Here is a 17,321-nt window from a genome sequence, read left to right as displayed (position 1 = left end):
TATCAAGGCTGTCAATTTAATAAAAAAAAGAATGCACTGTAAGATCACCTATTGAAGCAATTATGCGAAAATAACGACAAGGAATTTGAATGATTTGTGTTGCATACTTAAGTCAGATGGCTATCCAAGGGTAATTGCCTGCATTGCTTTGTTGCACTTTGGGACACTGTTATCTCTTTTTGTGTGAAACAGAACTTGGAGAGAAACTTGTTGATGCAAAGAGTGATATTTTTTACTTGTCTAACTCCACTTTGTTTTCTTGCAAAGAGAAAATTAAAACCTTCAAGGGAAACTAAAGTTATTCTGGTTGAATCTTGGAAGATGGGAATTTGCACAGTTTCCTTCCTTAGCAAGCATATCCACTGAGCTGCTTGATGATGACAATAGTTTATATTGATCTTTTGAAGCAGTTACATAATGATATCGAAATTCGCTTCTCTGATATACTCCAAATAATGGTGCCGCAGTGGTTTGTGAATCCCTTCGTTGTTGATCCATCTGAAGTCGATATTGACATACAAGAAAGCTTCATTGAACTTCAAAATAACACAGCAGCTCTAGCAAGGTTCAAGTATGGAGGATACCAGAAGCTGTGGATGTATGAAGAGATATCTAAAAAGTACCCATTACTCTGGAAAAATGTTAAGTTGCTTTTACTCGCTTTTCCCACATCTTATTTAGTTGAGTTAGGTTTCAGTCGGGTGATGTATCTGCTGTCAAAGACTCGAAATCGCTTTGACGTAGAACGAAGAGGAGATTTACGCCTCCCACTGACGGCTTTGAAACTAAACATTGACAAGTTGGTAACCCTGCATCAGTTACAGGGATCCCATTGAAATCAAGCAATATAAACTGAAATTGTTATATTTTTTGCTTTGTAAATGTAAATAAATTTATTTAAATGAAAGATTTATTCAACTATTTTTTTATTTACAAGTGGGATGGATGTTTGATGCAAAACTACAACTTTTAATGTTTCTTTCTACTTCTCTAGATGCATTAAGTTGAGGGACAGAGGGGGGATAAAAACTTAAATTAGCATGGGGGCCATAACAATTTCGCATTGAATTAAAGGGGGCCATGGCCAGAATGAGATTGAGAAACACTGACCTAGACTTCCTCCCTCCCAGGGGACTTAAAACTCTCACAAATACTTCAGCCCATTCTGGCTGTAGAGCTTCGTTGGCGGATTCCCCCCCCCCCCCCCGACAGACCCCTTGTCTGTCCCCTCTATGTTCCTCCCTTGAGGACAAATAAATGTCAATTCTCTCATCTAAGCCCGCCATCACACACTTTTAGTATAAACATCAATTCTATATTCTATCATATCTACTTCCCTCAGATTTCAGAGCAACTCAGTCATCGTGAATTCCTTCCTCCTAGATTGTAGAGCAATGTTATGGTTTTTACATTAACTGTTCCAAACTCTACTTGCAGATTGTACAGTAATTCTTTCGTCATTACTTCCTCCCTCTTAGAATGTAGAGTAAATCTTGGATCTTTTCCCTTTGTGTAGAATTCTTGTGTGTTGATTATATATATATATATATATATATATATTCAAGGTTGAATATGGTACTTATGCGTAGGCACCCGAATATCGTATTCCAAAAGGATAGGTGATCAAAAAATCAAAAAATAAGCAACACAGATTTCAAAGGTGATTGCAGTACGCACGTTTCATGCTACTCCAATTTATTTAAGTAATGCGAGCATTACATTAAATGCAATATGAAGAGCAATCTTCAGCTGCATGAAAATGCAGAAAATTACAGTAGAATAGACATATTATAAATGTGGCAACATTTCAAATCCAAGTGGGAGAGAGAATACATAAAAATCCAAGTGGGAGGAAGAATACATAAATCCATCTTGACATAGCCGAGTCTATCAGGCTAGTAATTGATTCTAGACAAAAAGTTCTAACTGTCTCAGATTTTATTGTTTCTTATCTAGTGGTGATAGCATAAGGGACAATTACTTCTAAAGAAAGGGAAGGTGTAAGCAGTATGCATGGACAAGGCTATAAAATGTATTAGAATGTAAAGGTTTCACTGGTCAGAGTAGTATCAGGTCATTTTACTACTATCAAACTGTTGAGGAATTAAAACCCTAGGTATATGGGTCAAATAGGTTTTTTTCTTTTAGTCTGAATAGAGTAACAGTATAGTGGTACAGATAACAATAATATTTTAACCAATATTTTCACAATAAGAGGTGTGTTAATAAAATAAATAAAATGAGATGTAATTATTTTCTACAAAAATCATGAAATAATGTCAGTATTGAATTCAGGGGCTCTGGATAGGGTGTAAAGTTTAAGGATATTAAGTATATTGGGTTCATGAAAACTATTTTGAATTATCTTAAAAAAATTTTAGCTGAAAATAAGATAATGAAACTATTTAGGAGACACATAGGTAAGCTTTATTTATATAATGTGAATAAAAAATAAAAATTATTATCGGATTTATATTAGTTTATAATAATGTGCTTACTAAGGTTTAACGGACTGAAAAAAGAAAGGATGTTAGGAAATAACAAGGATATTCAATACAGGAATCTGATGATTGATTTAAGTAGATTAGATGTTAAGGTGAGAGATCAGGAATGTATGTTATAAAGGTTCAATTACCAATATAAATATGTGCTAATTGATATTCCTAGATGACCATAATAGAAGTAAAGTACTATAATTTGATAACTTTAGTTACTTAATAAAGGCCTATTTTTTAAAAAATTTAAAAGTGCGAGTAGAGCAGTGTACACATGATACCCTAAGGTCTAATCTATTATTGATTAGATTAGGATTATTTCTAAGTTTTAAAATTTCATATATTTCCATAGAACACAATTCACATCCATATCTATTATTTCTATAAGGTTGAGCTTTTCTTATAATTTCCCATTTAAGGCTAAAATTAATACCATTATCTTATAACTCCCAAATTTTACTTGCCAATGTCGTACTATTTGCCTTATGTCTAAGTCTAAACGAAGACCTATGGTTATATATTCTCTGTTTCAGGTTAATACTACATCCTATATAAATATAATTCTCGGTTATAGTACTAATGATGCATCTGTACACTACGTTACGGGTGCAACAAAATCCAAATAAAGGACAATGGGACTTTTTTCTACAGTTGCACATGATGGGGTAATTGAACCTTTATAACATATATTCCTGATCTCTCACCTTAACATCTAATCTACTTAAATTAATCATCAGATTCCTGTATTGAATATCCTTGTTATTTCCTAACATCCTTTCTTTTTTCAGTCCCTTAAACCTTAGTAAGCACATTATTATAAACTAATATAAATCCGATAATAATTTTTATTTTTTATTCACATTATATAAATAAAGCTTACCTATGTGTCTCCTAAATAGTATCATTATCTTATTTTCAGCTAGAAGTAATTGTCCCTTATGCTATCACCACTAGATAAGAAACAATAAAATCTGAGACAGTTAGAACTTTTTGTCTAGAATCAATTACTAGCCTGATAGACTCGGCTATGTCAAGATGGATTTATGTATTCTTCCTCCCACTTGGATTTTTATGTATTCTCTCTCCCACTTGGATTTGAAATGTTGCCACATTTATAATATGTCTATTCTACTGTAATTTTCTGCATTTTCGTGCAGCTGAAGATTGCTCTTCATATTGCATTTAATGTAATGCTCGCATTACTTAAATAAATTGGAGTAGCATGAAACGTGCGTACTGCAATCACCTTTGAAATCCGTGTTGCTGATTTTTTGATATATATATATATATATATATATATATATATATATATATATATATATGAGAGAAAAAAGAAGAGATATATACTAAATTTCCTTCTCATCTAATAATTCATTGAAGAAGGAAGTGATATTATTTGACACCCTTGTCGTTTCTGCATTTAATCTGAGGGACAGAAACTGGCTGAAGCCTGTTACGTTGTCACCCAGTCTACTAGAAATAGCAGCAACATCCATCACGCCTGCCTGCAATCTTAAATGAGACGGGCACACTGGATTATGAAGTTCATAACACAAACATTTGCACCCTTTTAAATAAACTTTTTTATATATAGAAAACATTCATAGTACAATTAATCTTTGCAGGCCATTTTTTCATTTGCAAAAATGCATGAATAAAAAAAAAGCCAACAAAAAATTTAAAGGGAAGGATTCCGTGAAGATTTTAGGCCTGTAATAAATATTTTTGTTTGATTTTTAAATATTCAATACCCTTATAAAACATTTTAAGAGTGAATTGTCTTGTTAACAAAAAATCAATAGGGAGCTGAGCTTTAAACGGAAGTGACGTCAACTGGTTTCCGGTGAAAGCTATGTCTGTGCTGTGATGAGAAGATGGAGAGAAATGAAAATAATATCTCTTTTATTTTCACGTTTCTAGTTTATTCCCAGTTTCTTCGACAAACCCCTCCAAACAACAGTTTATTCTGGAATATCTGAGAAAAAAGAAAGAAAAACAAGAACCTGTTTCATAAAGTCACATTAAATCATGAACTTGGAACTTTTACGTAAGGATTATATTCTTCGAAACAAAACATTTCTTTCTCTTGATGTTTTTTTCAAATTCATGTTTTATTCTTTCTTTTTACTGTTTCCTTTATTATTATTGTTATTATTATTATTATTATTATTATTATTATTATTATTAAGAATGATGGTAATCTAGTTTTATATAGTTTTATTTTGATTTTATTTCCCTCCTCCTGTTTTCGAAATAGTCTGTGTCGAAGGTTGTTCATCACCAAATATAATGTAGGGATAGATATGCAAACGCATTTACTGCTCTCTGGAAGATGAATCCTCTATATAGATAGATAGTGTGTCGTGTTGTTATTTAGCCCAGAGTATATCTGGTTAATGTTTCGTCTATCAACGAAATATTGCCTAAGTCGGATTAAAATCAATCCAAACAATAACTACTGCATCTTTTTAGGGCTATTTAGAACTACGTTACCCAAAGTGTCCTTCCTTGTTTACGTTAATGGTGTGTGATTTGAGCTATTTTGCTACTATGTCTGGTAGTTCTAGCGTAGAATGTTACTGTTGTTGATTGTAATGGGAAGTTATATTTCTTTATAGTTAGTCCCCATTGTTTATTTCTGCTGAACATCGCATCAAACATGACAAGTGTTGTTTAAATCAATCTATCAATTTGTGTTGTTTGATTACCAGATATATTTGCACGATTGTGTAAGCGTGTCACACATATACACACGTTCGCAGCTCCTTTATTTAATGTTATATATCGTAAAACCGTGTTCCACTATACGCATTTCTGGTAATCAAAATATGTATAGAAAGCAGCTATGGACCAACAGCTAAGAATTTCAAACTATTGTCTTTGTAATATTGGCACCACTGTTCTCACTAAAAGTTGTCTTTAAAACACTCACATTTATGTGTGTGTCCATTTACTATCGTCATAGGTTTGGTAACACGAGCCAAATATGCAGATTCGAATCTAGACAAAGCCATTTGACTTCTCTATTTCTACAGTTTAAAATTTTATTAATTTTTGTTCCAGACATAGTGTCTGTGACTACATTTCACTATATGTCATTTAAGACAGTAGGGTATAATTTGAGGGACATTTAGCTGCTACATCTGGCAAATCGTGCAACTTCAAGGGTCCTTCTTTGGCCCGTATGTCTAGGAGTACGTTTCGTCTGGAGTGTGTTTAAGCCGTTCTAGGAGGGAAACTGCCTCAATGATTCGAAGAATTAAGTATTTGTTGTCCACAACATAACAAAATTAAGAATAATTTCATAAAAGAGTCCAAAAATAAAACTAAGAGTAGTCTGTCATTTAAGTTAATCTATTTTATTATTATTCCAACTTGGAATCACGATCCTAATGAGTTCTTACGAGACATATTATTTTCACAAGGGGGGGTTACTCTACCATATTGTTGATGTTCAATACTAAATAGAAATCTCGTTATTATGCTCATTATATTCAACCAAAGAACTTGTGAAGTACACAACTAAAATGGATTTCATGCAGGGTCTTTCTTTATCATCTCCTGTCTTTGTTAAATATGAATTACGTGTGACCTAGTGATAACGATGTTCAGCTAGGTTCAATTCCTCGACCAGGCAACACATTGTCTCCTTGAGTTGAAGCATTCCTTTTCACGTTATTCAGTCTACTCAGCCATAAATGAGTACCAACTGAGTACAGATACAGCTCTTCCTCTCTCTCGCTGGCAAAAAGAATTACACTCTAGATATTTTGCTTGGCCAAGAGTGGGAAGGCCTAGAGTGTGTCCTATATCTGCTTACGACTACAGACGCACCTAAAACAATTAGCAAAAACATGGTACATGTTTTTATACTTTTTGAATTGTACATTTATTCACGAATGCTGGATGGCTGTACTGTACTTTAGGTATTTTCATCATTCACATCTCATCGGTTGAAATAATTGAAGATGTGACTGACACCAGTAGTTGCACGCACTAAGAGGTGAACCCTGGAATTCTACCTCTTCCAGACAGGCTTGTTATACAACGTTTATATTGTCATTGTTGTCTAGCCTTTGGTCAACCCTTATTGAGCATACCTATGAGCAAAGATTCTCCAACCATTACCTTGTTTTTTTAGTATCTAAGGTCTATATTGCAATTTTTTACATCTTTCTTTCAGACATGACTTGAGGGAGATTTTGCTGCTATTTCTAGCAGGTTAAATGACTCTGTAAAGACTTCCTTGTTAGCTTAAATATCTTGTGTTGTCCACATATTCCTACCTTAAAGTCTCTTTAACATTCACATCACCTGATCTGTGAGTGTGCACAATACCCTCAATATCTTTGCTTCTTAAACTTATGCAACAGTATCATTCACATATATCAGTGGGTTTCTTAAGGTCAACTTTTAGTTACTTGCAAGCACTTCTAGACTTCATCACTAATTCAGTTCTCAACCAAATTGAATGCAGTTTTTTTCTTAGCATTGATGGTCCAGTCTTCAACTACATTGTAAGATAAAATAATTGAAATTTGGTTCATTAAAACAGAAAGGTCAAAGATGGGAGAGTAAGACAAAAAATTGACATTAAATCAAAATATCTCAGTTATTTTAAAAGAAAAATATAGAATGTGTTCATTGAGAAGAATCTTTTAGTGTAAATCTCATTACAAAGTATTAGCTACAAAATAAAAGTGTGGCTTTAAGTGGAAAAAAATGGTAAGTAACCCCCAAAAAGCTATTGTAAAAGAAAACTCTACAATAACTGTGTTCAAATGAAAGAGCCCTAATCGTCAAAAATTATCTACAAAAAAGGGGCTTTAAGTGACAAAGTGATCGTTTTAACAAATCAAAATATTTTTGTCATTTTAAAATATCTAGTGTAATAAAAGACAGTATCTGATGTCATGGGCTGCTTAGCTTAATGTTACAGAGCACTTAACAGCAGTTTGAGATATACAGTGTTCAATTCTCTCTAGTTGCCTGCTAGCTACTTTTTTCTCATTTTCTAAGGGTAATTAGCCAATCTTCAAAGCAGTTTTCACTGCTCTTTTGCATTTGAGATTTCCTTTATTTTTTTGTAAAATACTGTTTCACTTGGCCCTTCAAAGTCATTCTTAAGGTCAAATTTTAGTCACTTGCAAGCTCTTCTAGGCTTCATCACTAATTCAGTTCTCAACCAAATTGAATGCTATATCTTTATCATTCACCCATGTGAGCATTTCTAGACTTCGATTCTCTATAGTAGCTTGCTGGCTACTTTTTGTTTTTCTATTTTCTAAGAGTATTTAGCTGCTCTTAGTAGCTGTTTTCACAGCTACTCTGCATTCGAGATTTACTTCAGAATTTCATGACGAAAACTCTTGTCAAAAAATATCAGCTAAAAAGACAGATTTGTGTGGCTTTAAGTGATGAAAAAAAGGTGATAATTTTAAAATATCAAAATATTTTTGTCTTTTTAAGAGAAAATTGCTATTTGAACTCCAATGAAAGAGTTCATCAAGATGAATATTTAAAAGAAAACCCCATCAAAAAATATTAAGCATAAAATAAAGTTATGATTTTTTTGTAATTTCATATTGTATTCCGTTTATGTGCATATTAGAAGGAAAAAATTAATTAGTGGTAAGTAGCTTGCTTACGAACCACATGGTACCGGGTTCAGTCCCACTGCATGGCACCTTGGGTAAGTGTCTTCTACTATAGCCTCGGGTCGACCAAAGCCTTGTGAGTGGATTTGGTAGACGCAAACTGAAAGAAGCCCGTCGTATATATATATATATATATATATGTGTGTGTGTATATATTTATGTGTCTGTGTTTGTAACCCCCAACATCGCTTGACAACTGATGCTGGTGTGTTTACGTACCCGTAACTTAGCGGTTCGGCAAAAGAGACCGATAGAATAAGTACTGGGCTTACAAAGAATAAGTCCTGGGGTCGATTAGCTCAACTAAAGGCAGTGCTCCAGCAAGGTCACAGTCAAATGACTGAAACAAGTAAAAGAGTAAATTAGAATATGACATTATTTTATAGTGAAAATGGTTTAAAAATAAATTTATTTGTAACAAGTGCATACTTGTTACAAATTAATCCGTTGTTATTTTTAAGTGCAAATAAAATTTTAAAGTTTGAACAAAATCTGTATTTGAAAGGTATTTACAATAGTATAATTTTTTTCGGTTATTTTAAAATGTTTAGTGTAATAAAAGACAGTATCTGATGTCATGGGCCGCTTAGCTTAATGGTACAGAGCACTTAACAGGAGTTTGAGATATACAGTGTTCAATTCTCTCTAGATGTGTTGTGTGGGATAAAAAGAGGTCTAAAATGAAAAATGTGAGTTGGCAGAAGCGTTAGCACGTCGGGCGAAATGCTTGGCGGTATTTCATCTGCCGCTACGTTCTGAGTTCAAATTCCGCCGAGGTCGACTTTGCCTTTCATCCTTTCGGGGTCGATAAATTAAGCACCAGTTATGCACTGGGGGTCGATGTAATCGACTTAATCCCTTTGTCTGTCCTTGTTTGGCCCCTTGTGGGCAATAAAGAAATAAGAATCTTAGAATATTCTTAAGTATTGCACCTGGAAAAGTACAGAACAAGAAGGGGAAAAATGCACTGTTCCAACTGTTTTTGTGAACCCTTAGTAGTAAATAAAATATTATTATTAAATTTCCTGAATTTCTTTTTTCTTTCTTTTTCAGAATCATTTGGACAAAATCACCCTGAGGTAATGTTTTCTATACTTAATAACAATCCATTTTCCAGCATCCTTCTTCTTAGTATTATGATCCAGATATGAGCTGAAACTTCTGACGTTGTAACTTTGGCAGGTTTCCATTAACTACTGATATTAAAATATCAGGAGTTTACTGTAAACAGAATTGCAATTAGAGTTGTATCGTCAAAGGATCATTAGCCCAATAATGATATTTGTATTTACATTCAGTATTGGATCTGTTTCCTTATCCACTGATGGAATCCTGAATCAACCAGAGATGTGAAAATTTCTGGGATCTAAACTTAAAGATTTGTAATTGAACACTTATATGTTTTAAACCATGTTAAAATATAGTCTTTATTTACTTAGTTCAACACTTATTACCAAATATTAACGTAGAATAATAAATCCTTAGTTATGTGTAATTTTGATTCTCCATCACTTGTTTGGAAAAATATATTAGTAAATATGTTACTTTTACAATGTGTCTTGACTGCGAATGTAACTCTAAGTAAAAACTCAAAATGATTTGGGTCAAAACACCCCTTGGGTAGAAAAGAAGGTGAAAACCACCCAAGGAACTTAAACTGTGTATCTTCTATAAACTATATGGTTAGTCAGTTACTTTGATGTGTATGATGACCAGATTATGGTAGATGCATAGTTTAAATTCCATGGCTGGTTTTCCACCTTTTTTGCTACCTTGGGTTTTTAACCCAATCTTCTTCCATTCATCTATGTAATATGAGGGGTAACCATAAATCTCCTCTTTTGCTTAATGTGACCACCCTATCTCCTATCAACCCTCTCAGTCAAGGGTTTTTTTCAGTCTTCAAGCTAAAAGACAACCCTGTTAGTACTGGTGTTATGAAAATAGCACCCAGTTCACTCTGTAAAGTGGTTGGCATTATAAGAAACCATGTCTAAACTGGAACACTGGAGTAAGAAGACTTGGTCAAAACATCCAACCCATTCTAGCATAGAAAGTGGACATAAATTGATAATGTGTCATGAGCTATTACTTATAGCTGCTTTCACATTTAAGAAAGATGGTAAAATAGTTATTGTTGTGTTTTTTAGTTCTTTATACATATATATATATATAAACCTTACAATTTTAAATCGTTAGTCTGCTTGCTGTCAACAGCTCTAAGATATAATGATATCTGAATGTTGATGAATTATTGTGATTTGAGTGTTTTAATAATGAAGACTCATTTCTTATAACATTGTCAGATTGGCTGCCTGCCTTCCAGTCTCTGTTGATTTTTTTTATTTGATTGTTCAGCAGAAATGGATTTACCTGACTTGTTGCAGACTGAGTAATTAAACAGGTCATAAGATTGTCATTGTTATTTTTGATAATAATTGAGTCTTGCTTTTTTCAGGAGTTTGATGGTGCTTTGGATTGCGTGAGCATCGCTGTAACATGTGTGTTCAACCGGCAAGGAACCATTTTGGCCGTTGGTTGCAACGATGGCCGCATTGTTTTGTGGGACTTCTTGACGAGAGGAATAGCTAAGGTTATCAATGCTCACGTTCATCCTGTCTGTTCATTGAGGTGAGTTGTACACATATCATCTCTGTTAACCAACATGTTTCACCTTGTATTCAATGAGGCCAGTTTTACCTCTATCATCTTTGTTCACCAGTTAGCTAACTATCACAATTTCATTGCCAACCTATTTAACTACCTGTCTTTTCAAATTCTTTGATCTGTTGCTTTTTTCTATTTTCCCCCCAACTCACTATCCACTTTCCTGTTTCCAAACTAGAAATTTTGTGATTTCTTCCTCCTGCTTGGACCCTATTATCCTTTGGTTGCTTCACTATGTCTAAAACTCTAATTATTTTAATGTTGCTGTTAAAGCTGTGAGTTTTCCTGTCTCCAGGCCTAAAAACTTAACAATAACTCTCAACTTTTTTTTGCCAATTCTTTCAACTGCTAATCATCATCACTAATTCTTTCACTTTTTTGTCTCTCTTTTCTCATATTCTTGTATCACTTCTTGGCTTAACCTCCCCCACTGCCCACTGCTTACTACTTTAGTAAATATGGCTTGTGAAATCCATTATATAACATCTGAATTAGCTAGGGATTAGCTGTATTTTCATTTATTTTATAATTAGTGTTCACCGTATTTCTGAAGGTGTTTGTAACTTGGCACAGAACAAATATCACTAGTAGTTTTGTGGTTACTGGTCATGCCTAAAATAACAGCCCCTCTTCTTTGAATCACACTCTACTGTCAAGGAAAGACACATAAGATAACGTAATTCTGCAAACTCCTCAGATGAGATGACCATGGCTTCAGTGTCTTTGATCCTTATGTCTGCTTACTCAACATTGACCTCAGGCTAAACAAACACACATTGTGTGAATATACTGTTAAAGTTATGATGAAGGTGTATATCATTTATTTCTGAATACTGCTATGGTGAATGTGCTAACGTCTGATAAGTAGAAGAATTTCCTCTCTGGAATTATTATAAGGTGGTGAACTGAGAGAACCATTACTGTGTCAGGCAAAATACTTAGTGGCATTTCTTCTAGCTTTTTACATTTTGAGTTCATATTCCACTGAGGTTGACTTTGCCTTTCGTCCTTTTGGGAGTTGATAAAATAAATACCAGTTGAACCTTGGGATCAGTGTAATAGATTTGCTCCTTCCCCTCAAAATTTCGGGCCTTGTGCCTGTATTAGAAAAGATTATTATTACCTTCTTCTAACTGTCTTTATCGGATTATTTCCAAACTGTTTATAGTTAGCTAACATTGATCATCGGTGACAGTTGTGTATGAATGTCCTCTTTGTCCAAAAGACATGTTCATTTTTGCCACAGAGGTGAATTGTACAATTCTCCTCATTAACCCCACCTGTTTTATAAACCATTTTCCATTCTCTCACAGATTGTCTTGTATTCAATAAGAGCAGACCTGAACAGGTTCTCTTATTATTGCCATTATTTCTTTCCATCACAAACATTACCATTTGTTCACTAATCTGTTTAAACTGAGGTGAGTAATCCAACTGTCTCTCTCTCTCTCCTCTCTCTCACACATTTTAAAAAATTATCTCTAATAACACTTAATACTAACCCACCAGAGATATACTGATGGTATGATTTACACTCAGTACAGCAAGATCATGAAGTCCCTATTATATGTGTGGCCTATTTGTAGTTAGGTGAACTGAGTATTAATTTGTTCATGATTATAACTATCTTTCTACTGATATTCAAGTAATTTGGAAAATAACCAAGAATTTAAATGGATTCAATAAAATAACTTTTATATTCTTACGTTAGTGCTTAGTATATAACTTTCTAATGTAAAAAATATGATGGAAGATATTAAGATTAAATAGAAACATTTTTAAAGGTATCAGCAGCAAAAGTGGAGTTAGCTGGGCTGCTATGTTTGATGGTCACAGTGTGATGTTAAATGTGTTTTGTACACAGTGTAGTGTTAAGTATGTTTGATAGATATAGTGAAATATTGATTGCAGCAATAAATTTAGTGGGCTCAGCAACAAGTTCAGTGACAAACTTAACATGGAATTAGGGAGCTATCAAGGTATTGCTCTCTACTTCTTTTATATAGAAGGCATAGTTCTTATAGCAGATATGGAGAATAAATTACAGATATGGAAAATGAATTTAATAAAGACTAAAGTTTTAGTAAATAAGAAAGAAAGGGCTCTACTGCTGTCAGGGACATAGCTTTACTTGATATGCAGAAAAAGAGTTGATAGAAATTCAAAACAGTGTAAACAGTTGACACACAAGGTTTAGTGAGATCACAAGTTTGGTTAACTGAAGATGATCGATTTCATATGCAGCAGGTGTGTATGGGCAATAAACACTAAGTGCACTTGCAAAATAGATTCTCTCAAATGCCTGGAGTGTTCTCTAGCACTAGCTGATAGGTTTATTTTTACCTAAGTGACCAAATTTGTTATGGTGGATCATGTTCTTAAAGCATAGGAACCAGAATAAGAATGGGTTTGAAAATGTTTAGCAAGCTATTACCTTTACTAGCAAGCAACAAAGGCTTCTCCCTCAGAGTAAAGAGTAGATTATATGCATGTTTGCATGTGAAGTATAATTCTGTATGGCTGAAAGAAGCTCATTGTGTGTACATATATATAGGCAAATTCATGTACAAACAAAAAAAAAATAAAACAGGAAAAGACATCAACAGAAGTCAATTGGACATACACAGTGAATATATTAGACTAATGCTCTGTGAAAGTTTTAGATGGAAATGTAGGGGTAGAAATGACGTTTCAAGCATGGCTCTTTGTCAGGTAGAGGAAAAATTGCAAGGAAGAAGAAAGGAAGGAGCAGATAGTCCAGAGAAAAGCATTTGTGTCTTTAAATGACCAAGAAATAACTGACTGGAAGTTGGAGAAAAATAAAGAATGTGGTTTTTGTAGGCAGGAGAGTACAAAAATGGTTATTGTGTGTGTGTGTGTGTGTAGTGCACATGTATATATATATATATATATATATGTTTTCATGTGTGTAGGTTGCAAGTTGCATGTTTGTATATAAGGGAGTGCAGTATGGAATAGTTTTATGTGTGTTAATGTGAGTGTGTGAGGGTTGAACTAACAGATTAGTAGCAGTAGTGGGATCGGGAGGCCAGGTGATGTGTGTGTGTTCATGTATGTGAGAAGTTTCTGTACATGCTTATTATATGTAAACGTGCTGGAGATATGCATGTTGTGTGTGTTGGAAAGAGTGTAAGCTATGTATGTAAATGTGTGAAAGTGTGTGGAAGATAAGTGGAGAGAGAAAAGAAAGGAGAATGAGATTTGGTGAGAGAGTTGGAAGTGTGTGTGTACTTCCTCATCTTGATGTCACTTGATAATTGTAAACAAGTGTCACCATCATAAATGTGGTGTTATTCATTACCAACCTTCATGGAAATCTGTCCAATCATAGAGAAATATTACCTTGCTACTTTACTTGGAAATGGAAGAGGGTTGACAAGATGGGTATTTGGCTGTAAAAAATCTGCCTCAACAAATTTTGTCTGAATCATGCAGGCATGGAAAAGTAAACATTAAAGCAAGATCATCATCATCATCATCACACAGTCATTACTTTTATGTCTACTTTTTTATTCTTGCATGGTTTGGACAGGACTTCTCGAATACAGAATCTCACCATTTCTTGTAATTCTTTACCATATTTTTGGTGAGGTTTAGCTCCTTGAGATTAACTTTCACCACTTCATCTCATGTCTTCCTCTTCTGCAGACTCCTCCATTCAGACCATTTGGATCACTTGGTTCTTCTATACCAGTGCTGTACCCTTTTCTTTTGCACAATATTTCTGATTGTTCTTATTCAATTTTTTTCTCTCAGTTCATTTGTGCTCTTTCTTTCAACCACACTAACATTACAGAGTCAGCACAGCTCGCTTGCTTCATTTCTTTATTGCATTTGCACACACTCTATATGCAGTGCCCATCTTGCACTTTTCAATATTGTATGGGCATCTTACAATCTGCCTGGCACTTGGAGAGAAATTTCTCTTGCATTTCCAACAGAAGTAATAGCATACACCGTCTTACTCCTTTGATAATTGAGTCACTTAGGGAACAGAAGTTATCAGCTACTTTTAGGGATCATTCCAAGCATTTGAAAGAATTAATTTCATGGGGACTCCTAATGCTCACTAATCTTGTGTAACAGCTACATAACAAGTCTGTGACCTAACTGGATCTTTTGTGCACCCATCTTTTACATTTGGTACACTTTACAGTGATCATGACAACCTCTGTAGTGGCAGCAGAGTTTTGATGTTTGTTTTCCTGTTAACTACAGTAAGCTTACTCTGAGACCTCTTTGCTTCTGTGTTTGAAGATGAGAGCTAAATCATCAGCATACATGTGTCTTAAACTACTTTGGTTTAACCTGGAGAACTATAACAAACAAGAGAGGTTGGGGCTGAGAACTGAGTCCTGATGAACACTTAACCTGCTCATCTATGTACACGCACATACTAACTAAACTATCTAGCATTGCACAGATTCATAAATAACTTAAGTGGAAGAAACTGAAACAATTACTTCATGGAATCGTTAAAACAGACACATATTCCTGTTTAGAACACACACAAGAATGCTATTGTACTGATTTTTGTGTTATTTCATAATAGTATTTACATAGTATAACATGTTGAAGTCTTTGCACAACCTGGTTGCTAACATTTGTAGAACTGCATCAGTGACCAGCATGAGATGAAAGACTTTTAAACTTTACAGTGGCTATCTGGTTATAACCACATGGTTTCAGGCTCAGTCCTGCTGCAAAGCACCTTGAGTAAGTGTCTTCTACTGTAGTTTCAGGCTGACCAATGACTTGTGAGTGAATTTGTTTGAGAGAAATGCTGGAAGCCTGTCATATGTATACATGTGTTTCTGTTTGCTTCCACCACTGCACTACTTAACAACTGGTGTTGGTTTGTTCATATCCCTATAACTTAGCAGTTCAGCATAAAAGACTGATAGAATAAGCACCAGGTTTAAAAATAATTACTGTTTATCATTTTGTTAACTAAACCCTTGAAGGCATTGCCCCAGCATGTCACAGTCCAATGATTGAAACAAGTAAAATGAAAAGTCAGTATAATGATGTATATATGTATGTGTGTGTGTGTGTGTGTGTGTGTGCATGTTATAAACAGTTGCCAGGATGCAATTGTTTTCCATATATCATTAGTATGACCATTGTTTTAATGTCTACTTCTCCATGCTGGTATGGGTTAGCTGAAACCAGATTTTTCTATGGTTTAATGCTCTTCTTGTTGTCAACCCTCACCTGTTTCCAAGTGATGTAATATTTCCCTTAGTCCTCTAGCTAACAAACTCTGCATTGGCTGCACATCCTTTTGCAGAATATTGTAAACAAGTGCTGCTATTTGCATGGCAGTGACTTACCAGAGAAGAGGACAACACACACACACACATGCACATTTACACAATAAGCTTCAGGATTCCATTTACCAAATTTCACTTGAGGAGATATTGGTCAACCTGCAGCTATAGTAGAAGATACCAACTGGCAATGTCCAATGTAGTGGAAACCCTAAGCCACTTGGTTCTGAAGCAAACAACTTAACCGTATGTGTGTGTTTATATATATATGTATACTCACACACAAACGAGTGTGTGTGTATATTGTCATTTTATCATTTTACATCCACTTTATGCTGACATGGGTTGGGTGAGTCATTACAGTCCAGGTCACTTCTCATTAGGAGCCACAACTGTCATAGACTAGTACTTGTGTTTAATTTTGGCTTCATTTCTATGATTAGATGCCCTTCTTATCACCAACCACTTTACAGAGTGTACTGGATGCACTTTGTACCACCATGAGAAACTATACACATCTGTTCAAATCAAATGACTCACTTTGTTGCTGTTCAATTTCCTGCTGTGTGTGATCCTACAAGCAAGAAAAGGACATGTAATACACATATATTCACATGAGTATATATGGTCCTATCTTTGTCTATCAGTGACAACATTTTCAAATGTATCTTTTTAACTTGAGTTTCCTGAGTCAGCTTTACACAATTGAATTAAGTCCTCTACAGAATTGTGTGACTATTTGGCTTCATTATTTCAACTTGTATCTCTGAATTATTGTGTGTGCTTATATAGGCCACACACATACCTATTGTTAGGGATGACATAGAACAAATGAACATAATGTGAGGGTTGACAAAATATTTCCAAAAATAGTTCTTTGAATTCCCTGCTGTGGCATCTCCATTAACTTTTGGTTATGTAAGAAGTGTATTTCTATATGTCTTTATTTTGAGTGTTTGATTTCTGCAGTGTAAACAGGAATGGCCACAAGTTACTTAGTGCTGCCACAGACAACACCGTTTCAATCTGGGATGTACAGAGTGGAGAATGTGATCGAACATACCGCTTTCCATCTCCTATATTAAAAGTACAGTTTCATCCTAGAAATAGGTAAGTAAAGCTCTCTATAGACATTTCTATATATTGTATTATTATTGAGAGAGCAATGCATGCCATCAAAGTGACACTAGGGTACAAATATACAAAGCCCA

At 34.4% G+C, this 17,321-nt stretch overlaps 2 protein-coding genes across 3 annotated transcripts in view; both read left to right on the top strand.

Annotated features, from left to right (window-relative positions):
• Positions 1–377: 377 nt before the first annotated feature.
• Positions 378–836, top strand: LOC106872499 (SCAN domain-containing protein 3-like). The gene has a single exon (XM_014919517.1). The coding sequence runs from the start codon at positions 378–380 to the stop codon at positions 834–836; it is 459 nt and encodes a 152-aa protein (XP_014775003.1).
• A 3,511-nt stretch (positions 837–4,347) lies between these two features.
• Positions 4,348–17,321, top strand: part of LOC106872501 (retinoblastoma-binding protein 5 homolog) — a 48,773-nt gene continuing 35,799 nt past the window's right edge. For both annotated transcript variants that reach the window (XM_014919519.3, XM_089352392.1), the window contains exons 1-4: positions 4,348–4,542; positions 9,206–9,231; positions 10,611–10,783; positions 17,080–17,220. In XM_014919519.3, coding sequence (XP_014775005.1) covers positions 4,524–4,542; positions 9,206–9,231; positions 10,611–10,783; positions 17,080–17,220 — 359 coding nt within the window. In that variant the 5' untranslated portion in view covers positions 4,348–4,523. The remainder of the gene's footprint in view (positions 4,543–9,205; positions 9,232–10,610; positions 10,784–17,079; positions 17,221–17,321) is intronic.

The sequence above is a fragment of the Octopus bimaculoides genome, chromosome 5 (assembly GCF_046866305.1).
Source record: "Octopus bimaculoides isolate indiv1 chromosome 5, ASM4686630v1, whole genome shotgun sequence".
Lineage (NCBI taxonomy): Eukaryota > Metazoa > Mollusca > Cephalopoda > Octopoda > Octopodidae > Octopus > Octopus bimaculoides.
The sequence above is the reverse complement of the archived record's forward strand: the minus strand, read 5'-3'. Positions and strand labels throughout refer to the sequence as shown.